At 40.4% G+C, this 25,446-nt stretch overlaps 1 protein-coding gene across 3 annotated transcripts in view; it reads left to right on the forward strand.

Annotated features, from left to right (window-relative positions):
• The first annotated feature begins 2,730 nt into the window (after positions 1 to 2,730).
• LOC139947235 (sterile alpha motif domain-containing protein 9-like) overlaps positions 2,731 to 25,446 on the forward strand; it is a 30,884-nt gene continuing 8,168 nt past the window's right edge. For 2 of the 3 annotated variants that reach the window (XM_071945114.1, XM_071945113.1), the window contains exons 1-7: positions 2,731 to 2,937; positions 9,753 to 9,994; positions 10,326 to 10,509; positions 11,498 to 11,603; positions 12,089 to 12,394; positions 13,212 to 13,574; positions 14,133 to 18,898. In XM_071945114.1, the coding sequence (XP_071801215.1) occupies positions 9,762 to 9,994; positions 10,326 to 10,509; positions 11,498 to 11,603; positions 12,089 to 12,394; positions 13,212 to 13,574; positions 14,133 to 18,898 (5,958 nt within the window). In that variant the 5' untranslated portion in view covers positions 2,731 to 2,937; positions 9,753 to 9,761. Of the gene's footprint in view, positions 2,938 to 9,752; positions 9,995 to 10,325; positions 10,510 to 10,951; positions 11,078 to 11,497; positions 11,604 to 12,088; positions 12,395 to 13,211; positions 13,575 to 14,132; positions 18,899 to 25,446 lie in introns of those variants that run through there. The other variant, XM_071945115.1, reaches the window with a different exon arrangement.

Raw genomic sequence — 25,446 nt, forward strand, 5'->3', positions numbered from 1 at the left:
CGGAACTACTTTATGTAATTTTGCCTGGAGATGTGTATTGATGCGCATCATTTGTACATAGTTTCACCGTGTACGTGGTGATTCTGTATCAAAGGGTGTAAGCTATTGATAGTGGATGCACTTGACACGATGTTTTATGAGTGCAACCATGCACCGTATAACCACCAAATGGTTCGAAATTAGTGTGTGATAGATAAACAAAATAACATAGAGTGATAATCATTCCACTGTAATGTCTACCTAGCCACAGTCCCCCCTATACAGCTTTATGCACCTGATCTTGGCCAAATTAGACAAATTGCATACAATATTTTGGCAGTATCACACAAACGTTTTATAATCTAGGAGCAAGTTCGATCAGGGTACAATCGTCGACTAGTGGTTAGTTCGTGACGTAATAAGCGCATGCGCGCTGAAGTAAGTGCGAAAGACTTATTTACTTGTCGTTTTCTAGCGACCGTATGTTAAAAAGATGACCGCGAACCAATAACTATAGCTCTATGCCGTGAACACATAAAAAGTCCATACTCACTCCCCACGCACGTCACACGCGGCGACTGATGCCGGCCACGCTCACCATGTTGTTAAGTTCGATAGGCCCCCATTTTTGTACATGTATAGTTAACTTTATTGCTGGATTTAAATATATTGGTGTGTTTTGTATGGCAAACTTTTTGAGAGATAAATCTTTTACTATATTTGTTTAAGTCTAATGATGTTTTGCAACGGTATAATTGTGTGTTGCATGCCCATTGTGTATCATTTTGCACTTCGTGTTGGTGACCACTTGTTTGTGAGGTGCACGTACAAAAAAAACCTTTTAGATAAATGATCAGGTAAACACAACCTTGAACGGATCTGTTGAGTTTAATATTAAGCTCCTATTATTGACCCCTTGCACGCACGTCACACACGGCGACTGATGCCACGCTCACCATGTTGGTGTGTAAACGCCGCGTCGCCTAAAATGCGCACTTCTCTGAATAAACACACGTTGACATTGACCACCAAAATGGCGCATCCAAGATTATTCTGATGATGACGTCAGGTGAAATGGGTCAATAGCATCAGTGCAAATAAAAACATACACGAAACATACTTAGAAGTCTCACCGCTTTTCACTAAAGGGGAAAACTATTCAATTGACCCTTGAACTCTATTAAATCCTCAGCTATTAGGTCCCAGTGCTAGTCGAGTTGTTCACCCTCCTCCAAATACAAACACCCCTTAACCAGTGAGATTCTGTCCCCAATGGGAAACTAATGTGGGCTGGAGGAGGATGCTCCAAAAGAGGGCGGTTCCTGAAGAAGTTTGTAGACAAAGTTCACCGATGGGGGACAGAATCTCCTGTCATATTGGAATGTCAATGTTGCGTTGCATGCAATGACGTCGGTCATAGACTTATAACTGGGCCAAATTTGGTCTGGCTAGGAGCATGCTAGGTAGAAGGTAAAAGCTTTGGCCAGAAATTATAATACGGGTCACTTAAATTCTGGTAATCATGGGTTTTGGGTCTCTGTGAACGGAGTGCTAAAACGGACCCAGTATTATATTATAGTTTATTTTATTAACTTTGTAAAATCTTTGTACAACGGCTTGTCAGCTGAGAAGCAGTTGGCACGCAATGCTGATCAGCAATATGACGTCATGGACGCATGTCGAATCAAATTTGCAATATTATGCTATTATGAGCGGACACTTGGGCTGCGACACTTTTGGCATGGCCGGTCTGTGTGTGCACATAATAGGACGTACCCAAATTATGACGCCCGATCGCCCTTTTTCCTAGTCTACGTAAATTCCGTTCACACGTCCTCATTGCCTTACCACTCCGTCTATATTGCAGGAAGGGATGGTCGCCCGAAATATGTTATCATTCTCAAAGTTCAGGAGCATCATTCCGATCAAACCCGCCTGAGCCCGTCCATGAAGTTCGTAAGGCAGGCCGAAAAAAATCGTCACAAAAAAAACGTCCACTCTGTTTGCTCACATAGATCATAAGCCCCGTTCGGCCATAGATTTGCGAGCGAGTAGTTCGGATTGAGTTTATAAGCCGAAGTCGCTTCTTCATTATATCAACAACAACACAAATGATCTTGTGGTAACCTAATGAAATTGAAGGATATTCTTATTGTTACCATCAGTGAATGCTTAACTGTTATTGAAAAAGAAGTATATATGCCTACTTCCGTTTGTTGTAGAATGCTTATTTTTAACGGAGCATCCCATTTGCAGACAAATTGAATAAACCCGTAAACAACATGCAACTTGTAGAAAATGGCGGGGAAAACCTGTTAGTGATGCCTAAAATGCTCTATCATTGCACTATGTCGGGCAATTTATAAAAAGAAACATTTACGGTGTCAGGTTTTTTTCTTTGGGGGGGGGGGGGGGGCGAGGCAGGGTTCATTACAGCGCACACACAAGCGGCGTTTGTTGTAGACACATCCAGGCACAACGAAATAATGTGGAATCAGTGTGTACATTAAAACAAACATAAATCAACTTGTCACTGACGGGCCTTTTCCCAAACAACCATGGGTCTTTTCTGGCTATACGTAGGCCCTGTACTGTGGGTGATGTGGGAAACACCGTGCAAAATGTACACTCATCTCTGAAACATGTTGAACATGATTTTTTTTGTTGCGGCATTATTAATGCCCATGTGCTGTCGTATTGTTGATCATAAAGGGTCACTATCAAGTAGTTCCGGTTAAACGGCTCTGAAAATTACCCAACATTAACTGCCGCTCTGATCGCAACCGGAGGCTGAACATAGTGATAATCATATTACGCATAATGATTGATTTCTCTTCATAATCGTCTGCAAACAGAAACTATAATGGAATAAAAAACCGCTGTTAGAGACGCGTTTGTTTCAACTCTGAATGTGGTGTTCGTTATTCGCCTAAACACCAAGTTACAAATTCGTTTACGGTGAGTACAGTACAGCGCCATTCACTAGAATCACCATGCATCCATGTGTACCATTGCTTTTTAGGCCTAGCTTCCCAGCCAATTTCAGCAAAAATAAATTTAGTTCATCAACACGCCTTCAAATCCTCGCAGCATGAATTACCCTTGAATCATCCAAACTATCTATTAAGGCTAGGTGTTCTAGCTACTACTATTGATTATGCATTCAATTTCGTTTTCTTGCATAGGACTACATGTTTTCGGTCATTCTATTTCATTACAGGAATTTCACCACTCTTCAGTTGAATTTTCACTCATTTACCATTCTCACTAACCTTTAACTACTGGCTTTTTCGAATTTGAATGATCCATGTAACCTATATATTAAGTTAAAGGATCATAGATTTGACCAATTGAATGCTAGGGTGATATTGAATTTAAAAGGCATATATTACTCCTTTTTGGCCGTCGATTACTGATTCGTATGCAAACGAGTTAAATGAGATGAACTGTTGTTGAAAATGGCGGGGAATACCTAATTACTACAGTTCTTAAAGGGTCTATGTTACTTTTGTAGGACAAAAAAACACAAAGTCCACAGATTTACACTAAACTTACACAGTTTGAAGATAATGATAGAAGAAAGCTTCCCTGAAAATATTACGTGCTGAAGTGCTGTAGTTTTTGGGAAATGAGTATAACTATGTCATAAAAATAATTTTCGTCTCATGGGACGAAAATTATTTTAATTATATTATTTTACAAACGTATTTTCATGAGACTGTTTTACTAATTTCTCAAAAACTACAGCTTCCAGTAAGTAAAATTTGAAGGGAAGCTTTCCACTATCATTATCTTCAAACCCTGTAAGTTTAATGTAAATCTGTGGACATTTTGAAAAGGTACCCAAATCCTTTAAAAAAAATAGTATTTAAAACTCTGCAGTGATGAGGGCTGTCATAACATTAATTAGTTTAGTATGTCCATTGTCTTAACTTCGCCGTATACGCACTGGTCAGCTCAATAGTGGCACTACGCTGGACCATGCCACACCTCATCTCGAGGTTTATCATCAACATAAACAGAGGATAGAAATTTAGTTTAGGAGGGGCAGGACAAAACTCAAACAGCATCCTTTGTGTACGTATTCGGTATTTGCAATGGAAGATGACCCAATTTTATAAAACTTAATTAGACGGGCAGTCAAATTGACTTTAGGATAACTTTCCATATGGCGCCACCACTTTTTCACTCATTTTTACAAAAAGGGATATATCAGTCAGGTAAATTAGATACTATATTATTTTATTTCGAATGAAAAAGTGGTGGCGCCATACGGAAACTTTTCCTGACTTTATCCCATTTAGATACCTGGCCATAACAACACACTTAGATGTTACAAGAAATCGTTGACAAAAATTGGAAATTAAATTGTCAATCGGTCGTATTAATGAAATATTTGAAAACAGCGCCCCACTGGGTCTAGTTACAAACCATATTTCAATAAACCTTAGGAAAAGCTCACTGGCATGATTTCGTATTCACAAAATTGAGACCCATGAGTTTTTGAGTACAAAACGAAGGGTCTCCATAGGTGGAACTCTAGCTCCACAGGGAGTTTTGTGCACAAAGACTTTGGGGGATTACAAACTGTTTTACCATGATTTGTATTGATTAACATTTACGAGTGATAGACACTGCTAGTAATATTAACCTTAGCTCTTTAAGAAATTGGCCCCACATGCCTCGAATTTACATGGCGGTATGACCATGGCCATCGAGACCGTCGGCTTTTTGGCCACCTGGCCGTGCCCCACGAAGTTTCATGATTTCAGAACTTTGAAGTGCCTATTTCAAAATGAAAATGGCCTTGCCCCTCGAAGACGACATCATTTTCAGGCCGCGATGGCGCGAGAAACATGAAAACTGAAAAAATACTAAATTAACAGTTAGCTTTTTGGTTTGTGTCTGGAAAGAGTAATGTCATGTCACCAAACTATACAATAAAATACACCACTCCTTTATGCTGTGTACATTGCCATCAATGTGAGGACTTTTCCTTCGCCCTTACTTTAAAAACACAAGAAATAATATGACGACACAATATTGCTCATTATGTTGTGTTCCTTGTTCTACTGCCCCCTCTCATCTAATGATACCATGACACTATAATGCCTATCACTGTTGTTTCCGTGTATTAGGTCAACGGGGACCGGTATGTGAATTTGGATTTACTTTTTTTTGTCTGCGAAATTAATAGTATTGATCGTTCTACATTGGTTGAAAATAGTTATACCATCAGTTATTGATAACTACAGTTTGTTTGTGGTTTGTTTGTTGGGGTGTTTTTTGTTTTTGTTTTATTGTGTGTTGTTTGCTGCCTGTTGTTGTTTAAAATTATAATCTTTTTGTCATTACCAAAACCGGTGATACGTAAACTGCCACAATTTCCATGTGCCGCGGAGTGATACATAGACTTGTGAACAAGTCGTTACTGCCGCGGTGAGATAGTCGAGCTGTGGCGGTGCTCTCGCGAGACCACTGCTCTCGCGCGAACTGCTGGTTGTCGACTTCTGTTAAATGTGACCGCAGTCTCGCGAGATTACCGCGGCAACCGCGGGGAGATTCGGAATAGAGTCGGAACGCTATCACCGCGACAGACATTTAACGACTTGTCTACAAGTCTAAGTGATAATGTACACCGAAAGTCTAAACGGTTGCAATCGTAGTATTGCATGGCACGGGAATTTCCAGGCCGTTCGTCAGTATGTATCCGACGTTCAAAGGTTAACTGTCGTCATATCAGGATGGTTGCAATAATGTTATTGTCGTTATGCTAATGTTGTCGTGCGAGCATCGGCAGGTCATCAGACTTGAGAGGAAACCCCGCCACGTTGGTTGAACAGCAGAAACCACTCGACCATAGGCACATGTCGCAATATAGAGGCATATGATGTTAACTTTTATATTCTGATCTCTCAATCCTCGGAGAAACTTTGCGATGGCTGATGTGATATTTGGGTTAAATGGATCTCTCAGCTTTTTTCATTTGGGCACTGGGCACCATAGGTAGTTTACTCAGAAATATATATGTTAGCATAACAACTTACTTGGTATACGACCAACGGAGAGCTGTTGATTATGTGCTTCCTCGATCATGGCATGGAGAAACATAGTTTTTGAGAAAGAGGTTAACATTCACTATATTAAAAAACCCTAGCTGAAACCTTTCATTATTAGTTTGCGAATGAGCCCAGATTTTCACAAAGGTTTGCTATTTTATGCCTACTTGGGTTATATGCCGACTTTCAGAGATTATTTATCCATGGAGGTATATAGACTATACCTCCATGATTCGATTCATCGTAGGATGATGATAACCTCCAGATACAAAACAAGTGCAGGAGAACCCATTAAAAATTATCCGATTGGGAAGACAAACAAATACTTTCAGGAGTGTACTTATCTTGAGGGTAAAACCCATCTGGACGACGACGACATTCTTCCACATTCAACATTATCTCGGGCTGTTATCATCGTACGTTTATTTATGACGTCATCGTCCTGCAGAGGATCTCAACAAGCTGGATGGCACTTCCAAAGCTCCGTAAAATAGCAATGCCCGTGTAGTACCTCATTGCATGGCTGCGAACGTTCCATTGTAAGTAATTGGGAAGTTCAAAGATCAACCATAGATCGCTTCCAGACCTACACACATTTAGTGTTGCTAACACTCGAGTAAATAAAGAAAATGTCAAGTTCTACCTGGCAATGCGACTGTGTGCAACACATGTTTACATATCATTCCATTAGTGTGTCAAAAGTCAGCATCATGTTGGATCCACAGACAAAATTAAAGGAACATTACAGAATTGGTACAAACAAAACTCGTCTAAGATCACAGATTTACGTACAACACGGTCGAATGTAAAAGGAGAAAACATCCCTTGAAATATTTCTGTCTGAAATGTCATTATTATTGGATGAGAAATATAAAACCTAATTCTCGTTTGGAGTTTAATTTATCGCTCAGTGAGCGTTATTCGTAATTTTTTTTCTGTCTGAAATGTCATTATTATTGGATGAGTTAATATAAAACCTAATTCTCGTTTGGAGTTTAATTTATCGCTCAGTGAGCGTTATTCGTTCTTCTTTTAATCGATGTCATAATGCAAATAATGTGTAACCGTTTTCACTTATCTTCTCATGACCCAGATGACCGATTGATCTAAAATGTGTACAGGTGTGTCAGTTAGTGTATACGATATACTGTTTTGTTAGCAAAAACCAAGTCTGTAATGTTCCTCATAATGTAGGAATTCTCGCGAGGGTCAAACTTGAGTATAGCCCTGTTCACATTGGACTTAATTTGGGAAACTGACCGAGCCAATGGGTAACTTACCCATTTTAAGTTAGTCCAATGCGAACAGCCCAGGAATAATTGTTCCTCCCAAACAGCATGCCCAGGTAACTTACCCGACCCGAATGGTTAGTTTAACCGAGCAAAAGGTACCCAGGAAGATTGACCAGGGCCCAATTTCATAGCGCTGCTTAGCGGCCGATTTTGTGCTTACTGCGGTTTCTATTTCATAGCGCTGCTAACCGTAATCACACGAAAAGGCATGCTAACCTTCCGGTGCTTACCGCACGAAAATAAATGAGTCACAATGCAAATCCACGGAAAACACGCAATATGGCCGCCCAATTTTTCTGCTAACCTGTGAAATACGCTAAGGCTTTAAGCAAATTTTTCTGCTACAGTAAGCACGCAAATTTGCTTACCGTTAAGCAGCGCTATGAAATTGGGCCCAGGTCAGTTTAACCATAACCGAGCCAGATAGTCCAATGCGGACGACGACTCGGTTAAATCTCCCATCCGTCCGTGACCCGAAGAAGCTGACATGTTTTGTCATGGAATAATAAGATTTTCGTGATTATCGAACTAGTATTCAATGTAGCAAAAATCAGGAATGCAACTCTTAAGCTGAAAACGCGGAATAATTTTTCCCGTACACGGCTCTATAAGCTCGAGAAATGACCCGTCCAGAAGTTGCGATCAAAAGTTTCTATAATATGACGGCGATTTGTACAACAGTAATAGGCAAATGCAGTCAACAACCGCTAGATCGTGTGTACTAAAGCTAGCCGAGTATTGGTCCCTTTATGTCTTTATGCACCGCACCCCCTATACAACAAGCAATAAAAACACAACGGAGCCTGACTGTGCAGCGGCACATCGCCCTTAAGGCCAACACTGAAAGACAGTTTTCATTACTTCGTTAAAGGAACACGTTGCCTTGGATCGGACGAGTCGGTCAAAACAAAAGCGTTTGTAACCGTTTTTTATAAAATGCATATGGTTGGAAAGATGTTTTAAAAATAGAATACAATGATCCACACAAGTTTGCCTCGAAATTGCGTGGTTTTCCTTCTACTGTGCGAACTAACATGGTCGGCCATTTATGGGAGTCAAAATTTTGACCCCCATAAATGGCCGACGTGTTAGTCGACAAGGTAAAAGGAAAACCACGCAATTTCGAGGCATGTTTGTGTGGATCATTGTATTCTACTTTTACAACATCTTTCTACCCATATGCATTTTATAAAAAACGGTTACAAACGCTTTTCAAAGACCAACTCGACCGATCCAAGGCAACGTGTTCCTTTAAACTGACACTGGACCCAAAGTGTGTGTATCTCAACAATAACAAACCTGTGAAAATTTTAGCTCAATCGGTCGTCGAAGTTGCGAGATGAAGGAAAAACAAAACTTGTCACAACATTATTTTCACACGAAGTTTGTGCTTCCAGATGCTTGATTTCGAGACCTCAAATTCTAAATCTGAGGTCTCAAAACCAAATTTTGTGGAAAATTACTTCTTTCCCGAAAACTACATTACTTCAGAGGAAGCCGTTTCTCACAATGTTTTATACTATCAACCTCTCCCCATTACTCGTTACCAAGAGAGGTTTTGTGCTAATAATTATTTTGAGTAATTACCAGTAGTGTCCACTGCCTTTAATAACGAGTCTTACAACTCACCGACACCCTGCACATAATTCAGAGAAGGATTTCCTGCACTCGAAGGGGAACACGGTAGCCCCGATCCATCGCGCTAAATATAGACCGGCATCTTGAACTTCGACGTCCAAGTGCCCTTCTATAACATGGGCCATAGTGGACTGACCACTTGACATACCCCTGAGTTTTTCAATGCGCAAGGTGCGATGTTCGAAACAGGATTTCAGACCAATTGAAGAATACTTATGTGGTTAATAATGTGAACCCACTACCAGAATAAACAATTATCCAATTACACAAAAGTAAACTACAGTATTAAATCATTCCTTCCTCCATGATTAAATAAAGGTGTATACAATGGAGTTTGTGAGGAGGTCTTAAAACACGTTTAACCGAGAAGCAATTTTTCCTGTACATCAAATTTGCATCTTCGTGGTGTCAGGGGGATTTTTCCACTTCTAAATTCGATTAGAAAAAACAAGTAAAAAGTTGCCTTTGATGTATTCATGTTTAAAAGATAACAAACGCATTATTGTCATAGTGAAATGTGTTTATATCCTCGTGCTGTTTTTGTTTTAACAAGTAGGCCTATAGGCTATATATTTGTTTAAAAAAATATGTAGGCCTACTCGGTATTACACTGTTAGATTCGGTACTCGTATCATAGTTTGGTAGCTCACTTCATGTAAAAAGACGAGATGGCCCATATAGTATTAAGCGAATTGTGTGAGGTTTAGTTCAGATTACTTGAGGGCCGCTGTATTATTTTATAATAATGACACTTCTCTGTCCCTTTTACTATCGAACCTTACAGGAAGCCACCATGGACGGCATCTTGAAACCACTCAAGACATTAGAAGACTGGAATGAAGCAATGGATGCTGCCAGGTTTGATTGCAATCATGCTATGGCACAGATCGTTCCCAGCAAGAGCAAGATTAGGGCATCCAGGAAAATGGCGTTTCTCTCTGCATTTCCAAAAGTCGTCAAATCACAACAAACCAACTGTAGTGAAGTAAAACGCACCGAAAGTCAAACTAAGAAACACGAGTCGAGGTAATTAATGAAGATTATAGTTTTTGTTGCCCAAGTAATTGCACCTTAAAAAAAAGAAAAACATCAATCAGTATTGCGATTAATTTCTGAAAGTCTGATTATTTTAGCAGAACGACGCCAAAGCTCCTTTGATGTAACTGTTATTGGCTCAAGTCGCTCTTGTCAGGTTTTTTTTGCTCAAATCCAAAACTATTGGTAACTTTACACCGCCTAAAACACAAAAACAAAACAATTGCATTCAGGCATTGCTATTCTTGCAGTTCGATTTCACTTTAAAAAAAATTAAAGTTAGGTTGGGTAACTTATTTTATGTTTGCAATTTTTTGTTTAGATCCGGACCAAGAAGGCCCCATACAGATCAGAAAATCCAGATATTTGTTCGTAGCTCAGTCGAACAAACTATCAGTCTACGGCTATTGGCATCCACATCAATACGCAACCTGAAAGGAATACTGCAAGAAAAATCAGGAATTCCACTGGAGAAGCAGTATCTTTATACCATGAAGGGTTTACTGGTAATTACAGCATTATTTATTGCCATTCCACCTGCGTAAGCAGCGTAGCTACACCCCTCTAATTAGAATCCCACAGCAAACAATGGTAAATGCTAAAGAAAAAAAGAAAATATCCCTACATTCAATATAGTTATTTTCAACCCACTAAACTTCAGATTTAATTTTTGGCAGGCCAGCCATTTTGGATGCTAATTACCCAAGAAAAAAAAACACACCGAAACAATTTTTTTTTTTTACCAAATCGACTTGCCACCAGTTATAAGTTGGGGTAAATAGCTTGGCGCATGAATATTGGTCGATTTAGAGTAGTTCACCCCTTGTAGAGAGCTCAAGTGCGCCCTCAGTGTTGAAACAAGTACTCAAACTTTGTGATTAACATAATTTATAGTAAAAAGTTAAGTTCGGGGTCATGACCTGTATACTCGCCCCTTCTTTTTACATTGCTTGAGCACGAGGGGTGAGCACAGCAGTCACAATTCGAGCAATCTGCTCCATTTTACATGGATCATGGCTCTGACCATGCTGCGAATACTATTCCATATGGAGGGATAGGGTCATAGAGCTATCTGTAAGTATTTTTTGGTAATTAAACCCTCATTTTATTTCCAAAATACTGTCGTATTTATGGCAGCATGCTTTCGAGTCGGGTTTGGCAGCCTGGTTGTCAGGTAGTTGTGACCTTTCACCTTGACTGTATGTGCTGTGTTTTGTATTTTGTATGTATTTTGTATTGGAGGGATTAAAACCAGTAGGCCTACGAGGACTCGAGGGGAACATTATTTGTATTATTTTTCGATGTCATTGTCTAGATTTTGCTTTTTGTTTTAGTGTATTTTGGTGAATGCTAGCTCGTACTTTTAAAATTATATAGGCCTCTCCTGTCTCTCAACACTACATGTTATTTGTAAACACGTCACAATTCAGTTTGTTTTAATGGATTTGTTGTTTTTCCATTCATGTTTTGTTCTCATTTTGCTCCTGTTAATAGCTTTGTGATGCGCTGTCACTTGAGGACCATGGCTTAGAGTGTGGTGCAAACTTGGAGCTGCAACTCGTTCCCGGATTAATGGGCGGTGGTAAGAGACGAAAATCAGGTAAGATCTATAGCTTCATGTTTTAATCATGTTTTGGGGTTTTGTCTTGTTGTTGTTTGATATTTTTTTGATTTTTTTTTTTTTTGGGGGGGGGGGGTAGGGGTGGGGTTACTGTCTCAGCTAGTTGGGTGATTGCTATAATAATAATGCATGTTACCACCGCCAGCGAAGTTTTGCTGCTGGTGGCTGTAATACACACACACTGTATTTTTTTAACTATGTCCCTTCAAGTTGTAACTGATACTCTGGTTGCAATTGGGGGTATACCTATTGAGATATCAACTAGTGATGTTGTTCATCTTAGTGTATATTAATGAACACTTATAATATTATTGTTTGTATACTTTGCAGGTAATGCCCCCCCCCCCCTTTGGGGAATGACACATAATGCAATATACTATGTGTTTTATAGATGTGTATGTGGACTTTCTTGTTAGTTTATACTGTGGTAAATTTCATTCTTAATTGCACTTACCTCAAAACAGGAGCGCAGAAAAAGTCTGAGGCGACGCCACCACGACAAGGTGAGAAAGTTCATGGTGGTCAGTCTGAGATGTCGCCACGGCAAGAAGAACCTCCATGTGGAGCTGCCTCGGCTGACAGTGTTAATTGTCGGTCTGAGCCAACGGCACAAGAAGATACACCAAGAGGTGCCTCCTCAGCTGAAAGTGCTCCACAATCCAGCCCTTCTTCTCCAGCAAGCAAATATCACCAACAACCAGTATTCAATCTCAACTTTAATAAAAGTGTCTGTACAATTGGACCGAGTTCGGGTAACACTTATAATTATGGTAAGTTAGATGGGTATATGAAATCTTTGTGTTCTTTTTGTAATTCAATCATTGACCTGATGTCCCATTTCACCATTGTTTTGAATATTTTGTTTGGCCATTTTAAGGATATTTTCCATTTTCATGAGCAAATATCGCAATTAGATTATGCACAAAAAAAGAGCACAGAACTTATAGGATATTGGTTTTGCAAACTGCTTTTCTTTAGTGAAACCAATGGAAAAAATTTTTAAGCCCGTACTTAAAGAAAGTTGATAGACTAGTCTTGTCTCCAGTTTGGACGAGTTATTTTAAAAGTTTTTTTAGTCGCCATTCGCCAAGGCCTGAGAGGCCACTTCAAAGTGTGGGCTACAATTTATTTTTTCCAGGGGACGTTGCCACCTTTATGGGCTGAAACAGGGTTACCCCCTCTTCAGAGTACATTCAGATGTAGGCTAGGGTATCATCAATCAGAAGCCTGCCTCTCGAACCCACACTGCTTCTCATCAAACACCAGAGCTTGAATCTGATGCTCTTAACTGCTAGGCCACAACACTGCCCCATACTCTCTGATGTTATGGGTGTTCAGTCCCTACCTGATTGCTTGTATAGGATTTCTCCGGGTTTTCCCACTAAAGCTCAAACGTTCCTTTTCTACTCGCATTTTATTTTAATTTATTTATTTATTTATTTATTTATTTAATTTTATTTTTTTTTTTTTTGGGGGGGGGGGGTGGGGTGAGGGGGCTGGCATAGTGATTCAGTATGCAACGCAGCAATAAACTAAATATCTACATATCTGCCGTCTCACAGCAGTTTCAATATATTTTTTTGTCAGGTATTCCGATAACAGCTGATGTACAAAGACACGGCGAGATAGATAAAGCACTGACTGATCGCCTACTTGACATGTTACAACCACTGTTCAATGATTACAAAGTGATTATCGGATTAAAGAATTTCCTCCGCACAGTCTCAGCTCAGCTTGCAGACATTGTGCCTGGATCGGTCAAATTGATTGCTCATGTTACCAGCCGAGAAGGTCTGGATAAGCTCTGGGCTATGTACCAGTCTGGAGAGCTCGCCAAAAGACTCACAGAAATTCTCATCACAGATGAACTAACATCGGAGAACAAGAGCGATATTGACCTCAAAGTGACGATGCTGGAGAGTGATTACAAAAAGGGATGCGAATGTTTAGGTGAGTGATATTAAGGACAAATTTTTGACAAGTTTTTGGTTCATTGAAGCTACTAAAATTGTCATGGCACTAATCAACCTCAATCCAACTGGTGTATTATCTCGCCAGGCCATTACCCTCTCTCCAGGTGGCATAACTATTGTGATGGGGCCACATGCCCCCCCCCCCCCCTGTTGAAGAGAAATACAAACAAAAACTACAGATAACCCCTATTTACAAAAATATCACTCCCCTTGCGCCCCCTAAATGTTACCCTAGTTTCGGAGCTGCCAAACCAGAATGCGGAGAATGCCGAGCTTGATCATAACAACTAGGGGGGGTTTTGAAGTATCAAAATTTATTGGGTTTAAAAAAGAGTCCTGTGGTTGATCCACTCTCTGTGTGTGCTCAGTTTAAGCCACAAAAGAGACCCTATTTGCTACGAAGACCCATTTGCCAGCGAAAAAACCTCATGATTGGGGATCGAGGGGGAAGAATTTCACCACTCGCCCCTAGTTCCAAGAAAACCAGAATTGTAAAACTTGAGCTTGAGTAACTGTTCTTTAATTCTAATTCCAGAATCAATTCCGGGTGAGTTACCTGAGCGGATGGCAGATTGGACGGTACACCACGTGAAATACTGGCTTCTGGATATTGGAGTAAAGAAGCACTTCGTTGAAGAACTTTACCATGAAGGATTTGATGGCAGGGCCTTGCTGAGTTACACACGAGACCAATTAATGGAAGATTTCAACTTAGACAAAATAGGGTCTCGTCTGATCTCAAACGGTAAAGAAGTCTGGTTGAAATCCGTTAACAGACAGCCTGAAAACCACACTGAAGTCACGAAGGTAGACAGAGACGAATCAGATCAAATGGGTAAAGGACTCTCTGTCCAGACTACTGATGTCATGATAAGAGCCACCGAAGGTACATCCAAACATGAAACAGACACTCAACGTGATAAACCAAATCAGAAGATTCATTCAATGCACAGCGAAAGTACACAAGTGCTTGAACCTCCTTTGACCTCGCATCCACGAACCCCCGAATCCCCCGATAAACACATTGAACCATCATCCAAAGACCTTGAGAGCTCTCCTGTTGCAAAGCAAGTTGATGCTGGAAAAACTCGTCCCACTACTAAACTGGTTGGCCATTGCAAACCAACATCGCCTGACGAAGCTAAGGAAGATTCACAACCATCAGTTCGACCAAAGCAGCGGGTCGCCCCATTACAATTGGAGCAAAAACAACAACCTAAATCCAGTGAACGAAAGAGAACAACATCAATCAATACCACCCTCCAGCATCCATCAACAAGTCAAGATGAGCTTGCATTGCAAGAAGAGCATTCAGCACAAACCCTGAGTTCAACTCCTGAGTGCAAAACCACTGAAATATCTCCGGAGCTATTAATGAGAAGGAAGAAGACCTTATCTACTTCAGAAAAAGAAACCGACGTAAAGAAGCAAATTGGTCAGATTCATGATGAGAAAGCTGGAGGTTCCTCGCAAACGGCTGCAATAGTTTCACAGAATGCAAGCAAGACATCCACAAGTGAAGACATTTCTTCTGTGGTTTCCTGTACCCAGCAGGAGATGCCACCACACAGGCCGCTGAGACTGAAGTCCAAAGAATCGCATGCAGAGGAGCCCAGGCTTCGTAAACTACTTACAGGTGATGAACATGGTGAACTGGATGAGTCATTCTATCCAGTGCTCATTGTGAATAAACCGCCAGAGTCCGTTATGCCATCTGAAGCTGGTTTGGAACAAGCCTCAATTGTTCAACAGTTTGGTTTTATCAATGCTATTAAATGGGTAACTGTCCTGGACTTTTATTCTAAATCCCTGGTGAATGGACTTTGTAAACTTTACCACGACAAGCGGATGGTCACCTTACAGGAACCCAAGTTGTTTAAAGACTTTGAGTCTGATGTAGAGTTGAGAAACAATATCGACTTTCCTGACAAAACACTCTGGATTTTTACGAATGGACGGGACGACCACCCAAGTTTTGTAACTCCTCGGATGAATACCCAGGACTGGAACAGACATCGTAGCAGAGATGTTGAGGCGTCAATAAGTTTCTTCTCCAAACCGTCTGTAATACCTGAAGGGCGTGCAGTCATATTGTTCCTAATACTCTCAGATGATGAGATTGATATCATCTGCGACACTTTCAGGAAGATCTCGTCGTCCTTCCAAGGCTTGCAGAACATCACATGCATTGCAAAGGATCCAGAATCATACGCCAAGTTTGTAAGTGGTGTTAGTAAATGGTTCTCTGAAGAAGAAATCGACCAGATAAGTGTCGTGGGTTTGAACTGGGAAGAGATCAACCGTATTATGATGCGAATGGAAGGCATACACCAAACCATGGACCACGAGCTACCTTGCCTGGGAGGTCGTCCATCCTGTTTCCTCTCCGACAAACAAAGAGAAGAATGGAATGACATAACAGTCATCTACAAGAACGAATGTGAAAATACAGACATGGACGAATCCAACCCAGGCTTTGAAAAATTTGCACAACGAAAGGAGTTAAGTTTTTACCATGGAGAAAAGGTTGACTGGTGGAACTTTGCCTTGGGTGAAAAACTAAAGGGCAGAGGTTGCGGACATGTCCTGAAAAGAAAAGGATTTCGTGAACTGTTGCAAAAAATGAGTAAACCATTGAACAGTCGTAAGTTCAATGACAGTAAAATTGTGACAGTAACCTTGTTACATGAACCTGGTGCAGGTGGTAGTACCTTGGCTCGCCATGTGTTTTGGGAACTGCACAGAGAACACCGTTGCATCGTAATCAACAGGGTTACCAACAACACTGTCAATCAAGTAATGGAGGTTCGACACTATGGTTATGAAAACCGAGATGCAGAAGAGATTCCTCCCATATGTGTACTTGTTGAAGACCTAGATGATATGGAGCTTATTGATCTGATAGCAGAACTTGAGGAAGTGTCCAAGGGCATAGACATGGGACATGGTGCTGTTTGTGTTCTTCTCCACTGCAAACGAAGTGCGATGTCCTTCAAAATTACCAAAGACGAGTCTAGTCTCGAAGTTGCGTTGTATCACAAAATGGACGAAAGTGAAAAAGAGAGGTTCCAGCGGAAGTATACTGAGTTAGAAAACAAGGAAAAGGTGTTACAAACTGGGGAGTTTAAGCCAGATAATCTCCTAGCTTTCATGGTCATGAAGGAAGAATTCAACCCGGAGTATATAAAAAATGTCGTCTCGCGAATACTTCACAATGTAAAGAATGACGAACTTTTGCTCATCAAATACTGTGCATTCCTGAATTCCTTCAGACCTGACTCTGTAATACCAATCTCTTGCTGTGACTCAATGATGGGTAAAAAATCTTCCTTAATGCATCTGGGAGGCATATCTCATCATATCTCTTCGCCCCAGCAGCCCTGGGAAAAATTAGTTTCCCCCTCGTTCAATATCATGGTGTTAAGACAGGACAGCGGAATAAAGATTTTCCATAAAAACATAGCAGAAGAGGCTCTGCGTAAAATTATGCAGCAGAGTGGAAGCCAATCCCTGTCTGATGTCACTGCAGAGTTTTTAAACAGTGATTTACTGAAGTCCAAGTCCTACAGTCAACAGAACCTTGTTGGGACAACTAAAGAAGTTCTCATCCGGAGGACCAAGCTGCCTAACGAAACCAGGCCGGAATTTTCTGATCTTATTGAAGCCACTATCTTCTCTGAAGGATCACAAGCAGCAATTGAAATACTCAAACTCGGATTTGAAATACTTGATAATCCCTTCGTTGCACAACAGGTTGCTAGATTGTATCTCAAAGAGTCAGAGTTTGATAAAGCAAGCACTTACGCTGATAAAGCTTTGAAGCTGGATTCAAAGAATGCTTACTTTTATGATACTAAGGGAAGAATTCTAAAGAAGTATTTGACCAGTTTCTCACAACCACTCTTAGTTGAACAGCAGGTCATGGAAGATGATGTTTGCCGTGATTTCACATCTAAGTCATTCGAAGCTATGACCATCTTCCGAAAATCTTATGAGGTATCTAAAGAGAAGACGCAAACCGAATACAAAAGTTTGTATGCGGAAGTTGACGTTGCTTTCAGACTGCTGAAGGTTATTTACACATGTGTGGAACCACTCAGAACCCATGGAGGCAAAACCCAACACTCCAAACTTGCTTTGAGTCCAGAGCTTACATCCACATTTAAAGAGCTTAAGAACCGAATAGATTTCGTTCTGAACTTGATGGATGACATAACTACTTACTACAAAGATGGTTCGCATGCACAGGTGGCTAAAAATACACTGGATGAAGTAAAGGAGTACCTGAGAAAGTGCACAAGTCTGTATGAGAAATACTTTGGAGAAACACTGTCGGGTAACTATGGATACCCGGTTCCCACCAATGCATTGGAAGAGCGCCGTATCAAAGTAAAACAATTAAAGTGTGACCATTTCCGTGATATCTTTGACCATGCTCGAGCAAAGAATGAGAAAGTTCTTCAGCAATCTCTGCAACTATTAGAGCAGAATTCAAGTGATTACAGTTTTTTTGATTTGAAAACTCAGATTCTTGTTCATCTGGCTCTGTCTTCGATGGGTGACAAGTCGGTAATGAAAGCTGACGATGTGTATCAGAAGTTCGTTCGACCCCTTTTTAAGGAAAGAGATCAACGTGGTAATTTCTACCCTCCGTTCTTCATGATGATGTTCTTATGGCCAATAGAGGGCGTCGTATCAGAGAGAAAAGATAGGAATGACTTGGCTTATTATTCTTCTGAATTGATAAGGCGTGGAGACAATGAGGACCAAGAGCAAGTGAAACGCCATGCAAAATACAACATGAAACCTCGGACATACTTCTTTCTTGGTAAAGGTACAGATCTGAGAGTGTTCGCTCACATCAGCGAATTGCCGCCTGCAGCTCAATATAAAGTTGACAAACAGGACAGAGATGGCAGATTTTGGCATTCGGATTTTGTCAAATCTAGGTTGCTTCGTCTGAAGGGTATTCTTATTAGTTCCACGTACCTAGTTTACCGGTCACCTAAAGGAGAGGACATACACATAAAGTTAGCTGTGCCTTATAAGAAACGCACTCCCAGCCAAGAGAAGGTGGAATTTTATCTAGGATTTAGCTGGATCGGACCAGTAGCTTATGCTGTTACCGCAAAAAACACAAAAGATGAAGGTACCTTCCTGCGTTTTCACGAAGCCTATCCGAAAAACATTCTGTCAAAAACTAACAGAAGCTCGGACTCCTTGAGCGTTGTCAGCAAACTGAAGAGAAAACGACAGGATCTTGATTTGGAGTTACAAACATTGCACAAAACAGAGTACAAGGTAAGTACATGTTACAATTTTTACAAAAACTTGCCTTAACTAAAAAAAAAAATCTTGCCCTTCAAACCATCGTTTCAATTTTGTTCTTCTGCCTTTTTTTACGGTAGGCCTTTCAGGCAGCACAATGTGAGCACTTTACATTCTCATTGGTGTCACATTTCTTTAGCATAATGGGATATCTGCCACTGTGGATTACTGTTCGATTCACTGTTTTTGGCCAAGGCCTACAAGGAAGGACACAAGTACAGGTTTGTTGCTGGCAAGTGGCGGAACAACACAGGGGGTCTCGCTGCATTCTACCGAGTTTGATACTCACCCTGCCCGCACCAGTAGCAACGCCAGACTCTTTTCATCACGCTTCCATCTCATTACACCTTTATCAACATTCCATTTCTTTGCTGTCTTCACCTACCGGATAACACTGTGCTTGCTACCTCCATGTTGCTAGTAATTATCACTTTCATTTGGTTCTTCATTGGACAGTTTTGTTTAAGCTCAGTTCCATTGCCAGAATTGTACTCATTTATTTGAGTGTGATTTACTATGTATATGTTTTGCTTTTCTTGCTTGCATTTGCTCGATTTCATTTCTGCTTTTTATTTTATTTTATTTTGAGCTTTATAGTTATTTATTTAGTTAATTGTCTTCATTTCTTATATATATTTTTTTTTTATATAGGTTCTTATGGTTGGAGGGAGACATATGTGTGGATTCATGAAATAATGTCTTATTGAATGAATTTACTTGTGTGTTTCCCTGTAATTATGAGAATTTATATTTGTTCATTTTTTTTCTTTCTGTGCTCCATGTAATTTGATGTACGTTCATTGATACTCCATCTCCTTTGATCGTACTTCATTTGCCACTAAGTTTTCTGTTGTTTCTGTTTATATTTGTTTGCATTTATGTTTGCTAATTTAACCACTGATAACTCATTTGTTGCTGATGATGCTAGCTACAATACTTGTTCTTACTTTGATCGCAATGATTTTTGTAATCTAAATGTTTCTACCCCTGATAATTTCTCAATTTTTTTTATGAACTCCAGGAGCCTCTGTAGACATTTTTACGATATTCATGACTTCGTGCTCTCACTCAATCATTCTTTTTCTATCTACGGCTTTTCAGAAACATGGTTTAAAGAAGCTCCTCCTCAATATGTCCACATGGACAATTACCAACTCATTCATTCCTCTCGTTCCGATAAAACGGGGGAGGAGCTGCCATGTTTGTGAAAAACTCGCTCAATTTCCACGTTCGTGATGACCTCATGTCATCTTGTGAAGATTTTGAATGTGTCTTCATAGAAATTGAACGAGTCCATGCTGTTAATTTGATTGTCGGTAATGTCTACAGGGCTCCTGGGGCTTCCCCGGATAACTTTATCAGGTCGTTTGATTCTTGTCTCAATACTGTCACCAACGAAAACAAGCTTTGTTACATAATGGGAGACTTCAATCTAAATTTGCTTAATTGCTCTAACCATCGACCTACAGATGATTTTGTGAATACCTTTTACGCTTATGGCTTCCGCCCTTTGTTTGACAAACCGACCCGTATCACCCCTCACTGTGCCACTCTAATAGACAACATCCTTACTAACAATGATCAAGATATGTCTGCAGGGATCCTTTATTCGGATATCACCGATCACCTACCACTTTTTCAGGTGACTCCCTTTTGTCTTGACAACTCGGCCTCTGCTCGAAATACATATGTCACAAGGGACATTAATACAACTACAATCCGTTCTTTCATTGCAGACATTGTCAATTTGAACTGGGGCGAAGTCTATGCGGCGGACCAAGCCGATTCTGCCTACAATGCTTTTCTTTCTACCTTTAACTCTCTTTACAATCTTCATTTCCCCTTTTCAGTAGGGGTCGTTCTGTGAGAAATCAGCCTTGGATTAATCACTCTATTGCCAACTCTGCTGATCACAAAAACAGGTTGTACCGGCGTTTCTTACGTAATCCAAGTGCTGCTAACGAGCGTCTGTATAAGGATTACCGTAATCGTCTCACCTCAGTCATTCGTGCTGCTAAAAAGAATTACTTCGCCCAGAAGCTGGATCACAACAAAACAAGCTTAAAAAATATCTGGCGTGAAATTAACAGCATTCTGGGCAAAAATAAAAGGGCTGACCTCCCTTGTGAATTCACCAACGGCGAAGAAACTCTTCTATACCCTCCTGAAATCGCTAACTCGTTTAACACACATTTCTCTAACATTGGTGCTTCATTGGCTAATAACATCCCTAGTACTAATTCACACTATACAGACTTTCTTCATAACCCGAACAGCTTTTCTTTTTTTCTGACTCCTACTAACTTTCTGGAAGTCATTAAAATCAGCAATGATTTAAAAAGCAGCTCCAGCTGCGGATTCGATGGCATAAATTCTTCTGTGATTAAATCTGTCATTTCCTTTATATCTCGCCCTCTTGCTTACATATTCAACCTTACTTTTACTACTGGTTCCTTTCCTTCTAATCTAAAGGTTGCTAAAGTCATTCCCGTCTTCAAAAACGGTGAACATCAGCAATTACAGACCTATCTCCATTCTTCCTTGCTTTTCTAAAATTCTTGAGAGACTTTTCTACAACAGACTTAATACTTTTATTTCTCGCTTCCATCTTCTTTCTGACTCTCAGTACGGGTTTCGAGCTAAACACTCTACAGACATGGCGCTTATTCAATTTGTAGATCAAGTGTCCACTGCTCTAAATAATAAATTGAGCACTGTCGGTGTCTTTGTTGATCTTTCGAAAGCATTTGACACCATTGATCACTCCATTCTCCTTGACAAACTTAATTTCTACGGCATAAGAGGTGTTGCTCTCAAATGGCTTTCTTCATATCTTGACAATAGACAACAGTTCACTTCTTTTAAAAATCACAACTCTCCTTGGCAAGAAATTCATCATGGCGTTCCACAGGGTTCTATTCTTGGCCCACTCCTCTTTCTGCTCTATATTAATGATCTGCATTCTTCTTCCCTTCTGTCTTTTACGCTCTTTGCAGATGACACAACTATTGCTTTCTCTGACTCCAATCCGGCTAAATCCTTAAATATTATGAATGCCGAACTTCTTAAAGTCTCTTCCTGGTTTAAAGCCAACAAACTTTCCCTCAATGAACACAAAACTAAGTTCATGCTCTTCAGTAAATCCTCTCATCTCTCAGAAGATATTCCTATTCTTCGTATCGACAATAATCCTATCCTTCAAGTTCACTCCACTAATTTTCTAGGTGTTATTATTGATGATCAACTCTCCTGGTCTGAACACATCTCTTCCATTACTAAAACCATTTCCCGCAACACTGGTGTTATGTCTAGACTTCGTGCTTTTCTTCCTCCCAAATCTTTGGTATTACTTTATAATACCCTCATTCTTCCATATCTTAACTATTGTAATATCATCTGGGCACAAGTTTCTAAAAATAAACTCCATTCATTATTAACCACTCAAAAAAGGGCCATCAGGATATGCACCTTATCGCATCCCCGGGAGCACACCGCACCTCTTTTCACACAGATACACTCACTAGCACTTGCAGACATTAATAAACTTCATACGGGTATCTTCATGTACAAATTCACCCACAACCTTTTACCCACCTCCTTTCGTTCATTATTTATCTTTGTCCGTGACACTCATGGGTACTCTACCAGAACACATAACAAATCACACCTTTATGTGCCATTCACCCGCTCATCATCCCACTTAAAAACACTTCGTTTCTTTGGGCCGCGTCTTTGGAATGGTTTAAGCCAGTCGATTAGATCACAATCATCTGTGGGTCGATTTAAACGCGCCTATAAAAGAGCTCTCCTCTCCCAGTATTTGACATAGTTTGCCTTCTCGCTCTCATTTTACTTTTGCCTAAGTCGTCAGCAAACGCTTTTTTTATTATTATTATTATTATTATTATTATTTCATTTTATCACAGCATGCAAAAGAAAGATGTCATATTCCTTTGTGCCGGTAACTCCTCGAGTCGGGCTACGTCCCGTAGCCTTAGATCTCAAGAGTCTTTCTCAGGATCCTCGCTGTTCCCAAAAGCGCTGCCTTCTGTAACAGATCTACCCTCACATTTGTCCCTATTTCATCTAGATGTTTCCCCAGTGCTTTGGGAATGGTGCCAAGTGCTCCAACCACCACGGGGACTACTTTTACCTTTACCTGCCAAATCTTACGAAGTTCCCTAGCCAGGTCCTGGTACTTCTCGATCTTTTCCATCTCCTTCGAAGCTACCCTTATATCACCTGGCACAGCTATGTCAATGAGATGACACATCTTCTTCGTCTTATCTAATAGCACAACATCCGGACGCCTATGTGGTATAACATGATCGGTCTGAATGTTAAAGTCCCAAAGGATCTTGACCTGGTCGGTCTCTACAACTTTTTCCGGAACATGCTCGTACCATTTCGCAAGCACTTTGACACCATACTTCTTACACAGATCCCAGTGAATCACCTTGGCCAGCTTGTCATGTCTTCCTTTGTACTCCGTTTGGGCCATCTTACTGCATTCGCTAACAATATGAAATACAGTCTCCTCTGCTTTATTGCACATTCTACACATAGGAGAGACGTTTGCTTTCTCTATCCTTGCCTTCATTACATTTGTCCTTAGAGACTGGTCTTGCGCCGCAGTATTCAAGCCCTCTGTTTCCTTCTTTAGTTCTCCACTCTTTAACCAATTCCATGACTTGCTGCTGGCCACTTCCTCAGTACACCTCAAGAACCGGCCATGAAGTGGTTTGTTCCTCCAATCTTTATGTCTTTCCTCCTTCCTTTCCCTCTTGTATTCCTTCGGCCCAACTTCGTCTGCCCTCGTGTACCTTTGTCCAACTTTCAACAGGCTCTCCTCGGTCCTCCTGACATGACAATGCAAGCTTCTGCGCTCGATCTTAACACTGTCCGCCACGCTAAACAACCCCCTTCCGCCCTCTGACCTCGGAAGATAGAGTCTACTAACATTTGACCGCGGGTGTAGCATGCCATGCATGGTCATTAGTTTTCTTGTCCTCCTGTCAGTGACATCTAGATCTTCCTTAGTCCACTCGACAATACCCGCACTGTACCTCATCAAAGACACAGCCCATGTGTTAATCGCCTTAATCATGTTCCCCCCGTTTAGTTTAGACTTCAAACATTTTTTTACACGCCTGATGTATTCTGCCTTCAGCCTTACCTTTGATTCCTCGTGAAGGACATGGTCCGATTCAAGAACACCAAGATACCGATAACTCTCCTCCTCACCCAAAGGAGTGAACTTTTTCAAACTTTTTCAGTTATAGACTCCTTAGGCATTAAATATTAACTTTGAAAACCATGACCCCCATGTTGACTTTTTTCTGGGTCAACCGGAAGTGGGACCATATCTTAAGAACTACACAACCGATTTTCAATCTTTTTCAGTTTTAGACTCTTTAGGCATTCAAAATCGAACTTGATTTACCGCGACCCAGTACAGGTGTATTGACCTTTACTTCCCGGAAGTTGGATCATATCTCAAGAACTACACAACCGATTTTTTAACAATAATTAAATTTATTTCAAATAATGACCACGATGCCATGTTGACCTTAAATTCTAATTTTAAAGCTTATTTCGATTCAGTATGAGATAAAAGACAAGGTAATCACATTTCATAAAGCTGTTATGTATGGGTTTTGTTAAAGCATAGAATACTTTTCTTAACAAAACATTCTGGAACAGCTTTGTGATTGTTCACAATCTCTAGTTATTATTGTTATTGTTATTGTTATTGTTGATGTTATTGTTATTGTTATCGTTATCGTCGTCGTCGTCGTTGTCGTCGTCGTCGTCGTCGTCGTCGTCGTCGTCGTCGTCGTCGTTGTTGTTGTTGTGCAATTAGTGTTCTCATCATTGTTGTCTTCATCGTGTCTGTCTTTGTTCGTTTTGTCAGTCCGTTCGTTCTTGTCCCCGTTTATTGTCTGTCCACAGGCATCCCTACATAAGCCTCGGCTTCCAGATGATGCCTCCATACTCTATGCATTTATTTTTCTCACCCTCATTAAATAGCTTTGTTTATTGGTTATTCCTCAAAAACATTGTTTGTACTCTGTTTTCATGAAGTATGGAAATAAATATCAGTTTGAATGAATGAATGAATGAAGTTTGACTATTTTTAAAATCATTGTTTCGGAAACTTTGCAAAAATAAAACGTTTTTGTTGTTGTCATGTGGAGATCATAAACAATGCAAATTATGTTGTGGTTTGAATCACAGTATGCTTACTTAATGAGTAAATAACAGTTGAACACCGTGAAAACTATGTGAACGGGTATGTGTGCAACATATTGTGTACAAACCAATGTGTAAACAACGAGGGTCTGTTGGTGAAAGCTAAAAAAAGGTCAGCTCTAAAAGCAATAGTAATAAAAAGGCATCCATTGTCACCTACATGCACGCTTTACTTGTCCACCCCCTGTTTGGTGTGACGAGCCCGCAACTCAGGAGGTATAATGATTGCAATCCCCCCCCCCCCCCCTGCCATAGAGAGTCGAGGGTTG

Source organism: Asterias amurensis, chromosome 14 (assembly GCF_032118995.1).
Source record: "Asterias amurensis chromosome 14, ASM3211899v1".
In the NCBI taxonomy this organism is placed as follows: Eukaryota; Metazoa; Echinodermata; class Asteroidea; order Forcipulatida; family Asteriidae; genus Asterias; species Asterias amurensis.